Genomic DNA, 23,291 nt, shown 5'->3' with positions numbered 1-23,291 from the left:
AGTCTGGCTTATCTTTCCTTGGTCACAGACCAGGTACAAATAATGAATTTATTAGACTGAATTAATCTCTTAAAGAAAATGGTCTGAAATCCATCTGGTAGCTGGAAAAGCAGACTCAATAGGATCCTAGAAAATTGACTGTAGGAAGTTTTCTGCTGGCACAAAGATGAATTGGATGAACTGGGGAGAGTCCTTTGTCTAAAATCTCTGATACGTAGGGAAACAGAAACGATGGATCCCGAGCATGAAGTTGGCAAACTGCATTTTCAAGAGGTGGAGAACTTAAATGCATTTGTTTTAGCTCATGTTCTGTAACACAACTCCCTTGGCAAAGTGTCATGCCATGGGTGGCTTTAGTGTGATGGGGGTGCCTGACATTCAGAGACATTATGTACAGAGCTAAGCATAGTTATTGCTCTTTTTAATTCAAAAGCAACCAAGACACTGCCTGATCTCAGGCTGTGGTGCAAAGGAAGAGAAATCATCAGTGATTTCCACTCCGTGTTCAAGCCTGCTGTCAATTTCTGTGACTGTAGATAAATGACAGTGGGGTTTGAACTAAGTTGATCTTTAAGGTCCCTTCCAGCCCAAACAGTTTTGTGATTCTTACAGAGTGGCTGTTGTGTACTCACACTGTTTCTAGAGGGTACTTACAGTTACAGACTGTGGTGTTTTCTCCAGTGTTAGATGCTGGCTGAGTGTGCCAAAGATTATGGAGTATGGGTTTTATACTGAAACCTTTGGAGTTGCCTTTTTTTAACCAGTAAAAAAGGCAGTAACTAGGTTCCTAAATCTACTGACACTTTGTGTCTTGTGTGCTGACTTCTGTAGGAGTCTCAGCACCTGACAGCCCTTCTCTTCTTGATGCTCCACAGCAAGAGGTGTTTTTCCAGGAGAGCGGGGGAAGTTGTATCATTTTAGTTTTAATGTTAATGTGTTCTTCATAATACAGTTCTTGCAGGTGCCTAAAGGTGTGCAGTAGTGAATGAAGGCATGGATGCAGTTGCAATTGTATTTAAACTCCAGAGCACTCCTTGGGGGTATGATGGAAGAAGTGTACATCACATTAGATGGAATTTCTTATGTTTTCCCTCAGCTTCAAGACAATAGAAGACACTGTGCAATATCTAAGCATGAAAACTTTATGTGAACTCTTTGTGATGCAGTCCTACCAGCCTGAAAAGCTTCTGAAGCTTTTAGCATGTTTTGCCTGAATCAACACTCAAGGTCAGCCTTTAGTTTGCTGGAAACAAATATCCATTGGAAGTAGCTTTTGCTGTGGTTTTGTATTAATGTGCATGATAGATTGAAGTTTCCAATTACAGAAAAGCTAATTTTGCTTCCAAGTCTGGCTGGGAAATAGTCAACACTGGTAGTCCCGCAGTAAGAGAAATCGTCCCTTTTTGGCATTACTCTCAAATACAGTCATGAGCTGAAAAGCAGCGGGTTTCCTTAAATCTCCTTTGCTCGTTATTCTTCAGGTAATTGTATTCTAGAATGCTTCTTAAACAAAGGCTGCCCTTTCACCACTCCAAAATCCGTCCTTTCGGCCATGGCCGCAGCACCACGGGTGAGGTGTGCAGGGCACTCTCTCACTTCTTTCCTCCTCCCTGCTCCGGCAGAGCTCCGGCACGGGCTGTGCCTCCTTGCTGCCTGGCTGGTGAGGATCTGCCCGGCATCGGCCGGCGGGCACGGAGCCCTGCAGGCTGCCAGGCCCTCCGCGTGCCTGGCCTGCAGATAGATGGCCCCCCAACTTGTGGGGCTCCTTGAGCAACAGTGAACCGATTCTCTGGCTCTGCAAAATCTTGGCTGCTCATGCTGTGCAATTTAAAGACAAAATGCTTCCTGCTAATTATTAACAGTTACTCGTTAGGAACAGAGTCATTATAGGGGCTCTGAACCTTGGCCCGCTGTCCTTTTCGGCACCTGAACAATGTGAGAGGAGGGAGAGGGGGGAAGAAATGATGAGAGAAACTGGAGTGCTGGCACCAATTAGTCCCGAGATTAGTCCTGAAAGAGGATTGCAATTTCAAGGCCAAAAAGAGTAGGGAGTGGGTAAAAGGATTTGAAATGAGATTATAGGACCTAAAAGCGCCTTTCTTTTGTTAGGGAAATAATTCAGTAGTTTTGCTCGAGCCAGTGAGACAATCCAGTTTAGTGGCTGAAGTAGGAGATCTGTGTCCTGTTGCTTTTTCAAGTTCTTTAACTAAGTTGATCCTCAGTTGCATTTGTCAGTGCTTCCTGCAAAATCAAAGTGTTTCCAACAAACAAACAAAAACACTGAGAAAAGCTGTTGCTTCATCAAAAGGCCCGTTGTTTTTCAGGAAGCTTATTGGTATTCTTTAAAAGGGAAGCCAAGGGAAGCAGGCAGAGGGAACTCTATTTTCTTCTTTGGGGAAACTTTTTTCCTGGTGGTTACTATGGGACCAGCACTGGAGTCGCCCTTTAATCAGCCATCCTACAGATGAGTTTCAGTGTCTTTTTTTGTTGTTGGCCTGATCAGGGATGCAAACCAGGTATTTCATACTAAAGTTAAAAACACTGTCTCCTGTCAGTGCCATGGTGGTGTTACATCATTCTCTTCATCCGGGAGGAATGCAGGCACCACTTGCTGCCCAGTTGGTGAGAGATCATGATAGTCACTCATGTAAAAGTTTAATTTCTGAGGCATAAGACTGGAGCTTGCCTGGACACAGCAGAACAAGAGGACTTTTCAACCCTCTCTTTCCCTCTAGAAATAGAATTTCAACAAGGAGGATTACAGACATTGTAGATTTAATAGGAAGTATTCTGATTTAGTACATTCATGACTGCATGAAATGATCATTGTGTTTCGGCCCTTCCCAAGAGGGAAGCTGTTTCTTTTGAGGTGACATAGATGCAGAAGTTGTGGAGGGATCATCATTAATGTTTGGGGTTTTTTTCTTTCTTTTTCTTTTTTGGTGAGACTTCTCAGTATGAAACTTATGGTTGATGGGCTCAAAAGCCCTGCTTCCATTTGGCCAAGCCTGGAAGTTTAGGGGATTTTCTCAACCTGTAAACGTAATGAGTTCTGCCATGCTCTTGATTTCCCTTACTGCTGCATTTAATACGAGCTCTTGTTAAACTTGCTTTCAAAGGCAAGTACTGATAGTTGTGTTCCAGTGGGCATCATCTTGCCATTCAGGCTAGTGTGGCATGAAGAATGAGCAAGATTGGGCTGTATGGGGAATATACTGTTCAAGAAGACCTCTTTTTTAATAGAGGGGTCATTTTTTCTCTAGACAAACACATTAAAATAGGACATTCTGTGATCTGTTCTTGGAGCTGAGCTGTTCTCTTTGGACTTTTTTATAAACACGTTTTAATTCCCATCTGAAGCACTTGTTAAATGCTAATTTTCTGTCCATTTTGGTTTTTGTTCAGTTATGCTGCTCATACATAATCTAGCGAATTTTACCTGCTACTTTCTAGCCTTCATAACCTACCCTAGAGTCTGTCCAAAAAAAGAGGGTACGAGAGACTAAGAGGTGAACCCACCAGTAGAATTTCCATTTTAACAGGGAGAAGTGGGACTGTTAGAGAAATGCAAGCTCGCATCCTGTCTATGGCACTTGCCTAAAGGGCTTAATAAAGATTTAGTTGTGAAGTTGTCCTGTGCTGAGATGCTAAAGGCTGTACAGATTAGCCAAAAGCTTTCTGCTTCAGAATGTTCCAGTTGATCTGAGAGCTGCAAGTGATGTTTGCTGCACCCAGCAGAGAGCTATCTGGATGGTTCAGTGCTGCAAATTACTGGGATTGCTGCTTTCCAATTTATGCTTATTTACTTTCAGTCCTTTGTGTGTTGGTGGGAAAATTCAGTCATCCACTGTACATGACACTGAAAATAGAGATTTTACTATCAATGAAACCACTTATGTGAGAATTAACTGGAAGGGTTTAGCAAAGCTGTTTGTTCTGTTTCCTCCCCTCCATGATTTGTCAGAAGTTACACTAACACGAGAAGGAAATATTTCTGCTTAATTGGTTGTAGTAAATGAATGCACTACAAATTAATTGCCTCTGATGTTTGGAAGGTTATGTCCCATTCATTGTGTGACTGGTTAGTATCATTTCACTAGAATGAGCAAGCTTGAGGTCATAAGATGTTTGAAAAGCATAGTTTGTTACTTTCTGTGATTTGCTGCTTTAGAGGGCACAAGTGCTATCTGAGGATGTCAGGGTGTCAGTGTATCTTTCTAAACACCAATGAACCATAATTAATTATTTCCTGTAATCTAACTCATTGATTTTCTATATTTGAGGTGATCCAAGGAACAGCTTTTCTCCAGGGATTAATTACAGAGAGAGAGGGAGAGTGCACATACGGTCATGAACATATTTTTCCTAGTTAATACTAATGAGGATTTCTGCAACCGCATGGCAGACACTGATTCAACTGGAAGGAGAATTACAGTTATCTGTCTGGTAACCATGCCCATCTTTAGCAGTTCCTTTTGGTGCCTACAGAGACTGTGCTTTTTGTTAGTGAAATACCTCCATTTTTGGGGATTCCTACCACCAGATGAACCCTTCCAGAACCTCTTGGTTTATCAAGCAGAGAACGTGCCATCTCTTCCAGTGGCCATTAAAGCAGAGCTGCTTGGTGAGGTACATAGAGGATTGCTGGATTGTTATATTTATTTTTCTTCTTTAACGTTCTTGAGCTTTGGCTGGAATGCATGACCTAGACTCTCTCTCTGGGCTTCTGTGTTTTGGTACAAATATGTTACCAAACTACTGTTTAGATATACCATACAGAAACAATAAACTTAAATATTTGATCTCTTTGTGTCTTTTCGTAAAGATTTTTTCCAACCTTCCTCACATGAATTTGCAGAGATAAAGCAGAGTTGTAGAAACCATTATCTCACTGCTAAAGTAATTGCCTGCCCACCTTTTCCTTTCCTCACATAGCCTTTATTTCTACACCTCTGCTTTTTATTGAGAATCCCAAAATGAAGAACAACATCTGAAGCCCTGTCTTACAGAGTGGCTCCAATTTCTCCACAAACAGCTGAAGAGAACCAGCAAATGGAGGGAAACTTAACCCGGGTCATAGATTCCACCAAGGGAGTCAAGATTTGTTGAAATAACAGTATTGTGAGACAGTTTCAGGAAAAGTAGTCACCTTGGTAGAGATGCAGCTTCATCAGTCACATAAGGAATCACTGGTTTAAGGGTAGAGGAGGTAACTTCTTTCTATAAGTGTGAAGGTCAGCTTTGCTTTTCCTTAGTAAGTTCCTTCATTTGTGCAGGTAATGTTGTAACTTAAATAAATTATTATTAAGTATTTCCGTTATTGTTAAGTAAAATGTGAATATTCTCAACAGGCTGAACAGCTGGGAGGTGGGGTGTCTGGGGCTGGTCCTGTTCTGACAGGGTTTATGGATATATTGAAGGTAGTTGTTATCTCTGTGTTTATGTTTTCATTTCTGTGAATGGAAATGGTATCTCTGTATGTATGTGGGTGGGAGAACTGATCTAGGTGATGTCTTTACAATTCATGTGACTGGAAAAGCTACTATATTCTCATCACTCCTTTGTTAAATTTGTAGCCTCAGACTGTAATGTGAAGCAGCCTGGTGTTAGGTGCTGTAGTTTCCACGTGTGTGTTGGTATCCATCTCTCATCTGTGCCTAAAATACGATTCTCGAGTGCTTCAAACTGGGTAATCACAGGAATGTGAATGAATGAAAACTGACAGCTTTTTATATCAAATTTTTCTGCTTTAGCGATTTATTGTCTCATCTTTTGATGGTCTTCAGGCAGTGATCTTCTGGGGGATAAGAGTGTGACCACTGAATGTGGGACTCATTTAGTAGAAGCACATGAAAAGACAAAATTGAGATTGATTAAAAAATGTAATAGGGCCTTTTCAAATACGTGACTACTTCTGTTTTGTTATTAGTGTCATCATGTTTTCAATTTTTACATAGCTTCCTGACAGGTGTATCAGACACTTTGGTGTGTGGCCTAATGACTGCAAATCTCTGCACACTCCTCTGCAGCAGTGCTGTGGAGCTTATAACCACATTAAGCTTCCTAGGGAAAAATACCCTCAGCATCTGGGAGAGGTTAAATGTTCCAAGGGAGAGGTTAAACATTCGTTTTGTCCTCTGCTTCTGTAATTCCAGAAGCCAGATTAAATCTGGCTTCTCTAAATCATCTGAACCACATTCACTCAAGATTAATGAAAAAGACCAAGTATGGAAAATTTCAGCTGGTAGGCACCTTGGCTTTGAGCAAGTGTTGGAGGGGGAGCTCATGCTGGCAGCAGCCTGCGGGTCATGCTTATTTTTGAGTTTCCTTAGTTTGACTCAAATAGGTAATACGGGGAAATCACATCATACTGGATAAACAATAATTTCAGCAAGCAACATGGAGCATCTGGGGGTAACTTGGAGGCGTCTCCATCTCCTTTTGTTTCATGGGAGCTCAGACTTCTTTTGCAAATGCACATTTATAACTTTGTGTATGTTCAGGATACATTGGTGTCTTTAAAATAAACAAGTGGCATCTTCTCACTAGTGGGTGACAAGCTATTGTAGCAGAGATGTGCATATTGTTAATCAGAAATCTGATGGTCTGACAGGTCATGGTTAAACTGTGGTTAGAAATGGGAGTGGGACCCTAATGTAGAAAGTATTTGTGAAATCTGGGCAGGTGTACCAGCAAAGCTGTGTGAAGTTCTGCAAAAATAATAAACAAAGAATTTAGGACTAGAAATGCAGAAGTCAGTTGGGTGACCTTGGGCTTTTAAAAAATCTATTTGGTTTCAATTTGGGAGAAATGCTTCTTTTAGCACGGCTTTATGGTGCTCTGCCTGGGTGGCAGCTTTGTGGTTTCACCATGGTTCAGTTGCTCAGGTTGTTGGTGTGGAAGCTCTGTAGAGCCTTGTCTGTGTTGTAGCATTAATTATCAGAGCAGCCTTTTTACATGAAGCTGAAACTGAAAGCAAGCTTAGATACAGGTAATTGTAGAACTCATTTACTTTCTGGAATCTTGAGATTAAAGGCTTTTTTTCTTGAAGTGCAATTCTAATAAAGTAAAACCAAAACAGAAATGAACTTCTTCTTCCTTCCTCACTTGTTCTGCAGCAAATGAAGGCTGTAGTCAGAAAACTGGAGTGCTCCATTTCTGGTTTTGTAAAATAGAAGAGAAACAAACTTCTCCCTGCTGGCCAGGTCAACGTTTGTTGCTGCTATGTCCCAAAGAGGCTGTGGATCTCTGTGGTCTCAGAGGCTAATGGCTGTCCATCAAAGGGACCTCTGGGCTTCTGGCATCTGTGCTGCAGTGCCTGCAGGAGCTGACAAATGCATGCTCCATAGAACATGAGTGAATTCAGAGAAATCTGAAGTTGCCCTAGCCTGATGACCACCAGGTTTGCATCCAGTGATAGAAAGTCTTGGAACTATTAAGTAACAGTTGTGAAATAAAGAGAAACATGCACTACAGCATGTGAAGCTACCTGCAGTGTTTTTCTTACTTCAAAATAAGGGAGGCAGGAGCAAGTAACAAACCGTGCCCTGTAAGTGAGACGTGTTGTTCCTTCTTCAACTACATGCACTTCAAAAGACTGCTCCCTCATCTATTGTGCTGTTACTTAACAGTTCTTTATTCCTCCCAGTGATCCGTACGCTATGTCAGTAAGAATGTATTCCTGGTTTTGACACTAAAGAAGAAAAATCAAACTTGAGACAGAAAGGATGAAATTGCTTGCCTGAAGTCACTGTATGATTCAGTGGTAGAGGCAGAATTAGAAATGGTGGCTGATCACTGGCATCTCCCAATTCCCAATGGAGACAAATCTTTTTTAATTAAAAATAGCATGCGACAATTGTCTCACCATGAATTTTCAAGTATATTTAGACTTTTTCCTATTTCAGTATTCATGCTAGACTTATAATGTGTTCACAGTAAATGTGTTAAAATATTTAAACACAAACTAGTGAGAACTTTACATTTTGCACTGTGGATGGCATACCTCAAGTAGCCCTCTCTCTTAAAAGCAATAATAGTGTATAAATGACAATATTTTTATTTACTTACAGGAGACATTCTCTGTTGCTGTACATAGATTTATATTGAGCTCTTGGCAAAGACCAAAATTATGGCTGGAGGCTACAGGGTCTCACCAAGGAGACTGGAAGGCTTCAGAGATCACATCAGCGATGAGAGGCATTTTTTGAGCACCACAGCAGTCACTGATGGGCTCAGAAAGATACTTGACCATGTTTTTTGTGAAATTTCTCTGTTTTCTTCCTTAATTACTTATTTTAAGTGGGCCCAGTGGCAGGGGAATAGCTTTGGCTATTTCAAGAACAAAGATTTGGCCATCTTTCCACTTCAGACTGCAAAAAGTAACCTGCAATTTTACTTCCAGGCATTTTGTACATGAATATCTTTCTTGAGCAACTTTTCTTTTGTCTTTAATAAAAATTTAGATGTGATCCGTCTGGCAGTCATGTCATATGGAAAACTTATTTAGAGTGCACAAGAGATCAAATTTTTATTATTCGCTCGAGAACGTGTTAGACACCCTGGAGAAACCAGGGAGACTCCATCTAGAAGCTTAAAGTCTCAATCCCACATCTCAGTAAGTGAGAGATACTGAGAGACAGTACAAGAAGGAATTGCAGAGGAAACAGAACCATTACCAGAATATTAGATCAGCCTTCATAAATTTGAAATTAGTATTGTGAATTCATAAATCTCTTTAAGAATAATATTTTGTCAGTCATGGAAAATTAGAGAAGATGGAGTAATGGGTTTATATATTTAAAATCTCTGAAGTAATCGGTTTTCATTCAAATCAGGAAATACCATAACATGTACCTTCCAGATATTTTTTTCATGTATTGTCATTAGCCCAGGTTAGTAGAGGTTTTTTCCTTTTGATTAGAGAGGAAGCTTGCTGGCCTGTTGCTAGGTGATTGCTAATTGTGATATTAACTGCCAGCAAGCTGCTGAGAGGGATTATAATTTTTTTTCTTGTTAACAAAACACATGTGTTAGAGGTGCAGCATCTAAATGCTTCTGTATTGCTCAACATTTATGATGGGAGTGATAAATTCCTTAATACAACTGTGGCTATGTACCCAAGTGTAGAGCATTAACTCCTCTTTGCCATGCAGAAGTCTCAATAGCCCCCGTCCTGTAATGGCATTGAAGTGGAATGTAGGAAACAGAGCTGATACAGGATTTGAGCTCTCCAGTGCAAGCAGTCAGGAGCTGACTAGCATTAGAGGAGTCCTCAACTAGAATGAGAAGCCATCCGTCCCATGTTCACTCTTCAAGTTTGTGACAATGTGGTTTCCAGGGAGTGACCTCCTCCCATGCCTTCTGACAGGCACCCTGCAGCCCCTGTCTGGGCAGTGTGGGAGCCAAGAGGGCTGCTTGTGGCTGCAGCAGGAATGTTTCTCATGCCTTACACAGGGTGACTGCCCTAAGGGAATACTGTTCATCTTCCAACATCAAAGGATAGTGTATTCCCACAAAAGTATATTTTCAAGCTTTTTTTTCAGTTATCAACCCATCCTAAATTTATGTCTTATGGAGTGGTAGAAATTAAGATCTTTAGCTGGACATCCATTTATATGCCTTATAGTAACCATCTGAGGCCAGATTGCATCGGGAGCTGAATGTTCTTGTCAAGAGCTCTCATCACTCCCTGCTGCAAATAGATACAGGGATTTATGGGCTCTAGCCAGATAAGGGCACCTACAGCTATTGTTATCTCAGCAGCCTGAACATAGGAATTGTTATGGTTTACTTGCTTTCCAGAAACTTTAGGAGGTGACTTTCTCTACTTGCAACATGCTCCATGGGTTACTCTTTGACAACACTGTTTGTTGCTTCTGGGTTTGGTGTCTTTGGCATTTCCTTCATTTCACTGTTAAAGGTCTAGGTGAGACTTACAATGAATAATTTTGCACTCTGGATGGTTTGTAATGGAGTACCTACACCACGGGTACAGCAATGCCACCATTCCCTTCATCTGGCATCTGCTCTCAGGAATTTTCAATTCTATTGCTGTCTTGATAACTGCTGCCAAACCTAGGGGAAAGGGCAGTGATCACAGTTCATTGTGTTCTCTCCCATCCATTTGTTCTGCATTACTGGAAACTTAACTGCACTTGTCAGGGGTGGAACATGTGTCTGTCTTCCTGCCACACCTTTTTTCAGAATCCATGGGTTTTGCTGAATGTAGAGGCACTTCAGTCAAACACCTTTCCTTTTGCCTATCAATTTTGTCACTGGCAAGGACTAGAGAGGAGATCCCTCTTTGTCACAACAGACTGCTTACTGCAGGCTCTGAGTTGGGTATATTGTGTTGGATTGTTGGTTTACAGCTGACACCATTCATCTTTCTACCCCTTACAAAGCTGTCCTGCCCTGTACTTCAAGCTTTCCTGAGAAGCCAGGGTGTGCTTTGGCACCAGCTGTGCCCCAGCAGCTGAGCCCTCTGCCTCTTGCCCATGGTGGGCCAAGGGTGTGTGGGGCATCTTCCCTATCTCCCTGCTGAGTTTTCCTTCTTTGGGCTTCCAGCTTCAGGGACCTTTGAAGTGTGCATCTGGGGAGGTTGTTGGCTTGTTTGTTTTATTTTCCTCCTGTTCTGTGTCCTCCTGCTTTCTGTCACCCTCTAGACAAATTGGGTAACACAGTCATTGGCCTGCGTTTATTGCCTTTCTTCTGTGTTTCCATCATCCATTCCTTAATTGTGGCATGTAGTCCCACACAATTGAATTTGTTTTGATTTTTTAGTATTTGAGTTTTTAAAATCTGTTAATCAGGCCTCCCTGGCAGAGGGGCCTGTGAGAGTTATTGGCATAGTTGTGAAATACTGCAACTGTCAGAGAGAATTCATACCCTGCCTGTTTTTTTAGCACTTGACTTGAAGAACTTCAGTCTTCTTGCACTAATGTGAATTCCAGAAGGCAAAGGATTTACATTTCTTTTTTAAGTCTCTTGAAGCCTATGCAACTTTTAAAGTTTTTTATAAATGCATGGCCTATGTTTTGGTAGAAATAATTAATCAGGGAGGCTCACATGCATTATTGCTCCTGTATGCCCTGGGAGCTCCTGGCTGGGCTGGCCGGCCAGCCAGCCTTCACATCAACCTGCTTTCCAGCACAAGCAGTGTGGAAATCAACACGTTCTTGTGGAATGTTTTAGATTTCAGCAAAGCAGTATTTTCCTATGGAAAAGCCTTCCTTCAGAAAAATCCCTGCTAGCCCTCAGTCATGTGGCTTCCTGTTCCTGGTGCCCTGCGGTGTGATGAAGTTTCCTACTGGTTGTGTCATCGGAGGAAAAACAGTTCATTGCTTGCCTTGAGTGGAAATTGAATCCCACTTGTCATTAAAAATTAATAGCGAATTCCTGGGAAAGGTTGGGTTTTATCAGGAGTGGCTTCTATTTCTAGGTATCTCATTTCACATGAGCAGATGCTCACAGGTTCAACAGTGTTCGTTGTCAGTTCTCTCAGCTGCCGGTTTTCAGCAAGACTGTAAAGACCACTTGCTCCCTGTCGTGGTGCACGGATGGCACAGTGACAGTGGCTGTGCTTCAGGGAGAGGTGGATTCTGCACTCCACAGATGCAGTTGCACCCCCAGATGCTATTTCATGCATTTGCTAGACATACTGTTGAAGTCTTTGGCTGTGGGTCTGCTTGAACTGGTAGTATCTCTGCAAATCAAATCAACAACAGTTCTTGTCAGGTTATTGTTGGTGTTTCACATGTCTGCTTCTCCAGAAACTATGTTAATTCATGGTCTTTCAAGAAGTTAGCTTGGAATCTCAGCCTTTAATGACTGATCCAAGTCTTCCCCCTGCAAAGTGGTCCTGTGCTCAGTCTACTTCTGGGAGCTCAGTCAGTCCAAACCTGTGCACAGGACGAATTTATTATGTCACAAGTTTCTTTACACTATATAAGACTTCAGACTAGTTACTGCCTTTCTTCTAGTAGCTGTATGAGAATTTATTAGAAATTAAGTATTAATGTAGTCAGTGTGTTTAGTTGATAGGTTTGGGGAAATGCTCTGCTGTCAATAATACTAATTGCATAACTTTTAATCTTACAGCATGTATTGATTACAAAACAAAAAACTAAAACCAGATTTTGCATTTTTATTTTGCATAAATACAGAATATGTTTTAACATATAAAGGAAAATCAACCGCTCTAAAACACATGGGATGGACCAATTTTTTTTTTTTAAATCATAGACAGTTCCTAGAAGAATTAACGTCTTCAAATGTTTTTTCAATGTGGAGCAGGGAGGAAGCAGCCTTTGAGCACTTTAGAGTGGGCGATAGTTGAACTGTGTCATTTTTCAACTTGAAATATCTTTTAATACCATCTGAGACCTCACGTGCAAAAGTTTGGGAACAGAAAGAGTATTTATCCAACCTGGGTCAGGCTTTTCCGGTGTGGTGGGGTCATGCCAGGGGTGCTCCTGTGCCTTTACATAAGCTGCTCCACAGTCTTACTGCTGGCAGCACCTTGGGGCTGCTCCGAGGCAATGCAGGAAACAAGCTTTAGAAGATCAGACCACTGTTCCCCACTCTTCTTCCTCGTTCTTTTCCCATGTATGAATCCATTCTTTGCCTTCAGCCACACACGGCACAGGAGAGGCCTCTCAGGGGCCATCACCTCTGGACAGCCCCTGTGCCAGCAGGAGGCAAAGCGAGAGAGCAGCCTGGCAGTGGCCTGAGATCAGAGAAGGGCTTTGGGTCAGGTGGGCACTCACATGTGGCAGGTGCCCAAGGACCCAGTGTGGCCACCATCCACCTTGTCTAACAAGTCACATCACATTGTCTCACTGTCGCAGTTCGAGATTGTACTGCCTCATCTCACCATTCACAAGTCTCCCAGGATCCGTCACAGTCACCAAGCATGCAGGCACGGCAAGGGCCAAGCTTCATTAATGCTGGTGCTGATGGATCAGCTCATTTGGGCAGTGTGTTTCCTGATGGGGTGAGGTGACCTCTGCATGGGAGGGGTTTGGTGGGCAAAGTGCCCTGGTGCAAGCACAGAAACAGCCCAATGTCTGGCCAAGGTTTTTCTAGGTTGATGCCTTAGCTGGGGTAACGTATTGTAAAAGCAATAAAGCATTTGGGCTTTTCAGTGCATGGTTTTGGGATAAGGTGTATATGTTGCTGTACTGAGGATTTGGTAAATATTTTTTATGTTGATTTGTTGTGGGTTTTTTTCTTAAATTATTTATTCCAAATAGCTTGTTTTTCTCTTCCTCTGAAAGAGTGTGGGTGTGTGCTTTGCAGAGGAGATTTTTCCTTGTGAAGAGAATGTGAATCTTGAATCAAATTGACCTATTTTTAACATGAAATTTTAGACCCTTACTTGAAAGTAAAAATTCCATGACATTAGCTATAAAAAAAAAGACAAATTATTGCAAATGGTAGTTTGTAATTGTTTAATGTAAATGAGATTTTCTTTACACTTATTTCTTATTACCTTTAGCACACCAGGTCCACCCATTTGGCCAGGAAGCACCTTTTTCAAGAGAAATGGAGCCCTTCTACAAGGTAGGTGATGGATAAAACATCATGGAGTAATTGTTATACTTTAAAAATACCTCTTGAAGATTGCACAGCTTTTGTCATAATCACTGGGCAAGAAGTAACCAAATGGTTTTTGTCTCCTTTAACCTGTCTCCTTTATTGCGCATCTGGTGGCTTGAAAATGATGATATGCTACTTACAGTGAGTGTAGTTTATGAAAGTTGCTGCTTTGTTTCCTCAGATTATTAATTTGCTTGCTGTAAAATCTGGCAAAGGGTGGCGCTTTTTTTTTCTTCTTTTTTTTTTTTTTTTTTTTTTTATATTTGTGTGGATAAAATATGTTTAGAAGGAAATGTTCCAGAAACAGTGCTTTTAGCTCTGTGGATGAAGCAAGGTTATTCTTTGAGAATGATCCTTCCTTTTACTCCTTAATTGTGCTGATAGCAGAATGTACCCAAAGGTAGGCAGTGGTGCTGTAATGGGGAAAAAAATGACCAAGTGTGTGTCTCAGGAAACCTACCCTGGTTAAGTGTGCTTATTTTTGTAGAGGAATATTAAATATCTTATTTACATTGAATGGGCGTTATAAACAGAAGCTATATGACAGCAGTTTTGATAGGTGAAGATTTCCAGACTATCTTACCAGACTTTAAAAAAACATTTTTCACTGCTAAGTGTGTATTTCTGCCATTGAGTACATGGAACTACCATCACCCTTAATGGAAGTATCTTGGGAACACAAAAGGTTGTTTCCCCAGACTGTATGTGTTTGTGTATGGTGCAAAAGTAGCTCACTCCAGTTGGGATGATTTTATGGTCTTTGCAAGTGTTTTTTTCCATGCAATGTCTGAGTTTTGTGTTTAGTCTCATGGTGCCAAGAGTTTTCTGGCAGAAAGTACTGTATAATGTTCTCTGGAACATTTATCCAAATCAGCTAGGATGGAGCCTTACTCACAACTAGGCTCACAAGAAAATAATTGGCAGGCTTACCTTTAACACCTCAAAGTAATTAATCATCTGTTATTCACCCAAGAATATATTTCAGATGATTCCTTGCATATATCTAAGAACCTGCATCATTCTTTTCTCCAATACCTATGCTGAGACTGCATCAAAGGAAGTTAAAATTCATTAAAGCATTCAGCTTGTTTCTAGCACTAGGAGATAGTATGGATTGTAGAGTTTGTCAGCTTTAGTGTTGATAGATGTGCTACCTTTTTGTAAGGAAAAAAAGAAACTGTTGTGACTGGATATGCTTGATTTGTTTTCAGTTGTTCAAGAATTCCAGTTTTAAATGTCTACCTGCACATATACAGTCTTTGTAATTTGAGTTCATAGAACATAAACTTAGTCTGTCAAGTCTGTATGGCATGAATGTTTTACTTCTTACTGTGATGCAAGATACCCAGGAATTAATAACTCTGTCTTACAGTCCTTCTTATCTCAGTTGTTGCTTAAAGCCTTCTCCACTACAGAAGAGTGCAGAGTTCTCCACCCTCTCACTGTTTGCCCTCCTCTGCCTTCCAAATTGAGGGGAGAAAAAAACAAAGCCTCAAACATTTCAGTGTATTAAAGATATATAGAGAAAGAGAGAGATGACTGCCTTTTCAATCAGCTAACAAAGCCTAACAGACCTTTAACTGAGCTGTCATTCTACTTTGCCATTTCAAGTGGAAAATTCAGTCAATTTGAACTCTAATATGCATAATATAACTGAAGCTGGGAGAATGAGAGACTGTGAAGAAAAACCCTATTAAAGTAATCTAACACTTCCTGATTTTAATATTAAAACAAGGAATTTACTTGACCAAGTTGATTCTTTCCTTCCTTCCTTCCTTCCTTCCTTCCTTCCTTCCTTCCTTCCTTCCTTCCTTCCTTCCTTCCTTCCGCTCTCCCACCCTCCTTCCCTTCCTTCCTCCCGCCCTCTCTTCCTCCCTCCCGCCCTCCCTCCCTCTCATGCTTGTACGGGCTTCAACAAGTTCCATGGGATTTGTGTATCCTCCTCTTCCCTGCTCATTTACATTAAAAAAGGGGTGAGACATCTTCTTCCAGAAGACCTGTGTAGAGGAATGGTAGCAGACACAGGGAGGGGTGAGATGAGAGTGTGGAGAGGTTTGTCGATTTGTTGAGTCCTACCTAACACGACCATCTTCAGACTTTTTCCAGTGCTTATAGCCAGCTTAATGCAAACCAAATGAAAAATTTACTCATTTATTGGTTTCAAGTTACAGTATTACCTTTTGATTGACAAAGGTTTAGGTAACAAAGGGATTTTACATTATTTTTACTTGGTTTATCTTCTGCTGCATTTCAAAAGAAGGTTCAGTGCAAGCTATAGTCAGTAATACCGAACCATTCTGAAATTTTAGTAAATGTAATATTCATGTGCACTTGTCACACCTCATTTCTTCTGAGTTGTTAAGGAAAATGCTCTTTTTCTGGTCTGGGGAATGAAGAGAAAAAAAGTCTACAATGTAAGTAGTACTTTTTTAGCCAGGAAAGACTTGTAGACTCTCCTTGTTTCTATTAATTTTATACCTGAACTATTTGGTAAAGTAATTTTAACCACTGTAAAGTATTTAACATATCTGTCCAGAGAAAGTGACTGAGATAGCAGTTATGTGTGTACCTCAAAATAGCAAAGGAAGAGAAAGGAAAGCTAAAATTCACTGTGGCTCTTCTGAGTCCTTAATGTCTTTGACTTGAGCAGGATTAATTCTCTGTTCCTTTCTGGCTGCCTTTGTTTGTAGTTTGTTGAAGAACTTTGAATAAAATATATATATATATATGTTGTTTTCTTTTTGCTTATGATATTATTACATATGAGCTAGCTACCTCATTTTCTTTTTGGAGGATCATGGTACTCTTTTTCCTAGTATTAACTTTCTAATCAAAACAAAAAGTAAATTTACTTTTTATACTGAGGAAGTGACTTGCTCAGGTGCTCTTTTTAGACGCTGAACTACTTCTGCTAGGTGAGGATTGCTCCTTATGTCTTGTGTTCTTCTCAAGAGGTCCCATGCAGAGCCTTACCACAAACTCTGATACCTTTTCTTAATTGTACATCTGTGGAGACTGCTGCTTTCTAGCCTTCAGGATTCCCAGATAAATGAGTCTTTTGCTCCTACCTTTTTTGCTTTACCTTTTCTATCAGTTTTTTAAGCTGTTATTGTACATACTGTGTTTTTGTTTCAAATCATCACTTGATATTTAAACCTGCTGTATGGACAGCCTGTGTTCCATTGTTGGGGTTTTTTTTTGTTCTTAGCTGTCACAACACATTGATTTTTATTTAATAAAATTTATGACAGGAAAACTTATTTACGGTGGAAAAGATAGAGACATACTCTTAACTCTTCAGGAACTTGTGCTTGGTAAGAAAGGTGGGGACACAACCATATTCATTTCAAGACCTTGAAACTAATGCATCATTTTCAATAAGGTCAGTCTAGTTGCCTCTGCTGTGTTCTTGGATATTAATTTCATGCTACAGACTTGAATATTCAATTGCTCACACATCAGTGGTAGTAATAAAATTATTTTGCTCTCAGTATATATCTAACATTCTCCCTGAATAAATTAAAAAATATGTCTTTGTATTACTTTTAGCAGCAGTCACATAAGTTCCAGCTGCTAAGTAACACCTCTGAGATATAACTGGACTGTGGAGTCCAGTTTCTTGGAAATAAAACTTTAATTTTGAGGAAGAAATTTTTGTCTTATTTGCCCTCACACATTAATAAACTAAATAGAACATATTACTTTGTCTTTTCATATCAAATCTGTTCTGACCTGAGTTGCAAGGAAGTATGCATAGAAAGTACTTGTGGGTGTAATTACAAGTGGCATAAAACCAGAGCCCTGTACAGTGAAGATGATGCTCTGCTGCTGTAGAGATTGACACGGGAGTGCAGGAACTGGGGGAATTGCCCCAGAAGATGCAAGAGCCCCATGACTAGTCAGCAAGTGACATAAAGCAATGCTCCCTCTCTGGTTTATGACAAGTACACTTCTGACAGGCTTAATGCCATTCTTATGTAAGCTTTCTGAGTCTCTAGTCAAAGCCTGGAAGAAGTAGGTCCTCATGGTAGAACAATTAGTGATTCTTCATCATCCAGGGAAGGACAGTGAACTTAGGTCATCCAGTCCCTGTTGTTGTTGAAGCTGAAAATGGAAATTACCTTAATCACTCTGACTAGAAGATCCACCTTGGAGTTGCTGCTTCCAGCAGTTCCTTACCAGCTGGAGTTAAAGCCATGATCCCTACTGAGTCTGCTTTCTTGGGTGAGCAAGGTCCTCCACTTCCTCTCCTGATAATGAGTACAGGTTAAATCTGCTGCCTGTGCATATTAAATCTGGCTTTTGCTCCAGACATCCTGCAGACCCAGACTCACACCTGGGAAGAGGATTGCAGTAGTCAGTAAACTGAGTTCAGACTTCATGGCTTTCCTTTGAAGCCATGATTCTCCTTTCTTTAGAATGAAGAAAGATGGCAAAAATCCTTTCCCATTTGCAGAACACAGAGGAGTCACTCGCATGTGACCGCTGTTCCCACTTGGCTGAGGGAGTCTTCCTAGAACTTGAAAGCTGCTTTGTTCTCTCTCTGCTGTCAGCTGCAGGAAACAGGCATCCTCATGCCCCAGAACAGAGCAAGCAATAGGATGCTTGCATGGGGGTGGCTCGGGATCTTGTCCTCTGGCATTGTATGAGACACTTAAACCTCTGACGTTTCAAGCCACAATGTGTGATCTGCATTGGTCTGATTGCCATGGCTGTAGCTGGCACCACCCATGAGGAGCTCTGGCAGGAAAGAGTTGGAAGACACTGACTTCACAAGGTCAGGTATCACCAAAACTATCAAGTGGGTTTTAAGCAAGTGACTCAGGAGTTAGTTCCAGAGTAGAAATGAGTGCCCAGGGAACTGGGCACTGCTGCTGCAGACAGGACAAGAGCCCTTGATGCCCTCCATCTGAGATACTGGGTTTCACATTCTAATGTACTGATATGTGAGATCTGATCTTAACATGAGACTTTAAGAAAATCCAAAGCACATGAATCACATTATTCTTGAATGCAAATGACAATTCATTTGAGAAAGAAAATTGCATCCCTAATTCTGAAAGTTAATTTTGTACAAAATGAGGACAGACCAGACCTGAGAAGCCCTGCAAAAAAAGATGAAAAACAAGCTTGCTTATGAACACATGTGTACATCTGTAAAGATCTTTTTGTTCTCCAATAAGCATAAGAATCCTTGAAATAACCAAGCAGTTAATTTATTCCTTGTCCTTAGAGTAACTTTATGAAATCAGAGAGCAGATTTGGGGCTTCACATTTCCAAGCATTAGCTATTAGTAGAAGCACTTGCTGAGGTGGAAGTGAAGCAGTGGGTCGGAGGCAGAGTCAGGGCACCTGTTATGAGAATCTCCCCTTCTTACAAATGAAGGCACACAGCCTGTGGGGTTTTTTTGTTAACAGTGATATTAGGATAAAATATAACAATAGTATCTACTAGTTTCTTTGGACAAGGAGTACTGCCCATAGCAGCTGCTCAGCCTTTTCTCTGTAAAGGTTTAGGAAGAGTTGTTGGTGGAAGTTTACAGTAAATTCACTAGGAGATGACTCCTGCATGCATGCAGCCACATGCTTTTTCTCTCTAATAATGTGAAAAACTTAGATGTGTTGTCAGGACTTGCCAGCAAACACTCAAGGGCCCTTGAAAGCAGTGGGCTTCTTTCTTCTGGTGGAAATTGAGTTCATCTGCCTTTTTAATTGCATGGGCAGGACAGGTGCAAGCCCTGGGCATGTGGAGGTGGAGCCCATCCCGGGACATGAGGTATCCATACATACTCATACTAACTGAGGGGAGGAGCGAAAGATGATTCCATAAGACTCATGTGCATTCAGTTTTCAGGATTGCATGTTACACCTCAAAAGAAAACCAAATTTGGAGAAAAATGCTCTGTTTCTTCTGAAACCTAGAAGTGCAAAGAAAAAACATGGCAATGCAGCATATACTTCACAGATAATATTATATAATAACTTAAATGTGATAATGACTATGGGAAGAAATGCCAAAAGTGATGCAAGAAAGCTCAGCCTTGGGATTGGTAGACTTGAGTATTGTATCCTATGACACAACCTTGGGCAAGACCTTTCTGGCCAAATGCAACTAAACTTTAGCTTCCTAATGCATATCAGGGCATCTCATGTTCCCCAAAAGTCTAAGTATTTTTTTCTTTTACTGTGAGTTTATAATTCCTTCATTTGCTGCTTAGTGAAATAAGGATGATTATAATAGTGCTTTTCACAGCCCAGGGGTGTCTACAAAATATTGGCTCAGTGTCTGTGTCCCACTGCTCTACAGGGTGAACCTAACTGTAAAAAGCAACAGTGCAGTTTTTTAGCCTTTGCAGGATAGTGTGTTTTAGGTTTGTTTTGGTTTGGTTTTTTTGTTTGTTTTTTTTTCTCATTGAAGTTTCAATTAAAATCCTTACTATTAGAGGTACACTTGGAAATTGACCCCTCAACTCTGTAAATTACTGTTTTATGTGGAGATCTGAGGTTTTGTGTGTCCAGTTGAGTTACAGTTTACTTATCTGAATCAGAAGAGCACCAAACCTTTGGACCTCACCATGTTTTCTCTTCAAATTTTATGTCTCTAACTTCTTTGAAACTGTAGTGACAATCACAATCATGTTCTGTGCTTACTGGTGACCTGGCTTTGGTTAACTTACTGAATAACAGCAAATCTGCTCTATCTCCTTATTACAACAAGTCACTTTTCATTCACATTATATTATTATTTAAATCAGCTTTCCCAGCCCCCTGCCAAAAAAAAAATATCTGACATTTTCTTCAGGAGTTTCTTTTCAGGAAGATGATTCATGTGGTGCTTCCGTAGAGACCAAATATTTGAATAATTTATTTATTATTAGCATTCAGTGTGTTTGTAGTGGTATTATTGAAGCAATAAAATTAAGTCAGAGGGACAGTGCAGCATGTCCCTAGGAGAGTAAGTTGAACATCAGAAGTCTCCTTTGTTTGGGAAAGTGAGTAAAACCACAGTGGGACTGCTGAGGTCCTGAGGGTGTTAGTAAGGGCCCGTGGTTGTGAGAGGATTTTAAAACGACCTTATCACTATGCATTCAATAAAAAATCCTAGTGATGGACAGCATTTTGCAGTGATTTATACAGACATGGTCACTTTTGTGTGACTTTTTTTAGGTCTCTGTAGGACATTTGTATATAGAATGCTATGCATTAGCTGTGGAGTATGTATATAGTCCTATTATTCCTGTTTTTCTGGTTGGGCGTGTAAGACAGTGGCAAAAGCTGTAATTTATTACATTCCTGAAGTGTGGTCCCTTAGCACTGTTGTTAGAGCCATTTGTAAGGAAATGGGACTGCAAACTGCTGTGACCAAAATGTCTGAGCTACCTTTGGCCTCCAAAGTTAAGAAGGAAGAAAACCCAACTGCAGCAGTCGGGTCTTGCTAACAGTAGATCACTTTGCAGAGTACACAAAGATAAGTTAAATTCCTACCATATTTAAACTCAGTGACTTACGTTTTGGATCTGCATAGGTGTCTTTGCTGTCTTTACAGATAGCTTTGCTTATTTTGTAAGTCCTGCATTATGACTTTGAAATTATTCTGAGTGACTCAAGATGAAGTTTACTGGCTTAGTTTACTTTCCTTGACAACTGAAGAGTGTGGGTGAGTGCTGCAAGGCAAGTCCTACTGAGGTGCTGACCTTGGGCAGAAGAGAGAATATCTCTTCTTGTACCCACCTGTTTTACCTTCAGTGTGGACTGTTGGGTGAGCTGTGGCAGTAAAACAGCACTTTGCAATCCACATCAAAGAGGGAAACAACTGCTGCTGCTGCTCCTTCAAGTTCCTGCAGTGCCAGCCTGGCTGCCTCTATAGCTAGTGGAGTGTAGGAGAGGGAAGGGAATGGATAGTCCTTGCCCAGAGTTCAGTGCCGAGCTAACTTACAGGTACCATTGCTCCAAGAATGCTGCTAAATGATCTCAAGTATGTTCTAGCTTCTTTTCTGGTTGGTCCTGTAGGTGATGTTCTTGTGTCTTTGCAGCTTGAATGCTGGAATCCATTTCTTGTAAATCGACAGTAGCTGATCTCAGCTTTTTTAGGAATTGTATTTTCTGTGACTGGCCCTTCCATAGGCGTCAGTTACCGGCGCTTTTCTCCAGAGCCGTGTGTGTGTCCCAAAGCATGCATGTAGGACTGATTGACAGGTAGAAACTGTACTGCCCTTGGATTTCAGTCAAGTGAAGGAAGATGTAGACTAGACACAGCAAGAGAAACAGTAAATTCCCGTTCAGTGGCTTTGTCCTTTACCAGGTCTCTCATACACCCAGGATTTCTCTGATGTTTTCCCCACCAGGAGCTGTAGCCTGCTCAGAGAATGGGGTTATCTGGCTGTGCACAGCATGGTGGGAGCATATTATAAGGGGCTACTAGGTAGCTGGGAGTTCCTAAACATGATCACTGCAGATACAGAGACAAGTCTGCCCAGCAGCCAGCATCAAACATCTTCTGTAGGTGGAACTTGCGGCCACACCACCTCTGGTTAGACTGGGGTTAGAGTAGAAAATTTCAGTGGCCTTTGACAGGGATGTTGTATGCCATCAGTTAGATCCCGTTTAATAACAGCAGTTCTCCGAACAAGTCACTGTTAGAAACTAGCAGTAAAATCTGTACAGTAACTTGGAAAATGGTAGGGTATGTGAAGATCTATTTTCCTTAACTGTGAAATTATTGTGACTATTGCCATCAAAATCTGGGCTGATAAGCTGAAGCATATGCTCGGTGCTGAGAACTTGTGACTGTTAGGCATTCCTAAAATGTGAAGGTGGCTGATATTATAAGTATTCTTGGCTTTCATTATTGTAGAGTCTGTTTGGGAGAACAGCTACGAGAAAGACATAAGCCTGTGCTTTACATGGAGGTTACTAAAATAAGAATAATACTGCAGTTGTGTTTCTATGAGCAGTTTTGGTGATGTGCAGACTTCTGTGAGCAAGGGAAAGCTGTTGTCAAGTTGAGCTGTTCCTTGCCTGCATGTCAGATTTCTTGAGACAGACATATATTGAGAATTAAAACAGAAGCTCTGGGAATTTTTAAGATGCTCTCTTGCTATGACCTGCTTGTGTGATGGACAGTTACATGTTTTGGGATCCTTAGAGAAACCAAAGTGTCATAACTAGTAAACAGAGGAAAGCCATGTGAAAAACAGTGATGGTGATCAAGTCCAAACAATGTGCCTACCTTGTGTTTTTCGTATGCTCTCAGTGTTGGAGTTGTTTGTGGTTAACAATGGCAACCATTTTTCCTCTCTAACATACTGAGAATTTCTCCCCACTGATCAGAGCAGATCTCTGTGCTGCTGTTTAAAGATTGGTAAGTTTTTGGTTCTGTAAAAGGCATTTCTTAAATAACTAGAAGAAATGATGAATTTATGGAAGTGGCATATTACTACGAGAGCCTAATTTGTTTGAACAGTTGAGAAAAGTAGAGACCATCTTAGCTTGGAAGAGTGGTCAGTGGTTTGCACATTTCACTGCTCTGCACTAACTAAGCTAAATGTGAAAAAATGCATTGGTTTCAGATATTAGAATAAATCTTACTACCAGACATTCTTCAGTTTTATACTTGAGAGAATGCAGAGCTCTGAGATGGACAAGTGCATTATTACAGCTGTGAATGCATCACTTATCCTGCAATGCAC

At 40.8% G+C, this 23,291-nt stretch overlaps 1 protein-coding gene across 5 annotated transcripts in view; it reads left to right on the top strand.

Moving 5' to 3' along the window:
- FOXN3 (forkhead box N3) overlaps nucleotides 1-23,291 on the top strand; it is a 202,108-nt gene that overhangs the window by 115,040 nt on the left and 63,777 nt on the right. For all 5 annotated transcript variants that reach the window (XM_030452686.1, XM_030452689.1, XM_030452688.1 and 2 more), the window contains exon 4: nucleotides 13,502-13,566. In XM_030452686.1, the coding sequence (XP_030308546.1) occupies nucleotides 13,502-13,566 (65 nt within the window). The remainder of the gene's footprint in view (nucleotides 1-13,501; nucleotides 13,567-23,291) is intronic.

The sequence above is a fragment of the Calypte anna genome, chromosome 5A (genome assembly GCF_003957555.1).
Source record: "Calypte anna isolate BGI_N300 chromosome 5A, bCalAnn1_v1.p, whole genome shotgun sequence".
NCBI classification, from domain to species: domain Eukaryota; kingdom Metazoa; phylum Chordata; class Aves; order Apodiformes; family Trochilidae; genus Calypte; species Calypte anna.
Note: the sequence above shows the minus strand (reverse complement) of the source record. Positions and strands in the feature narration are given on the sequence as shown.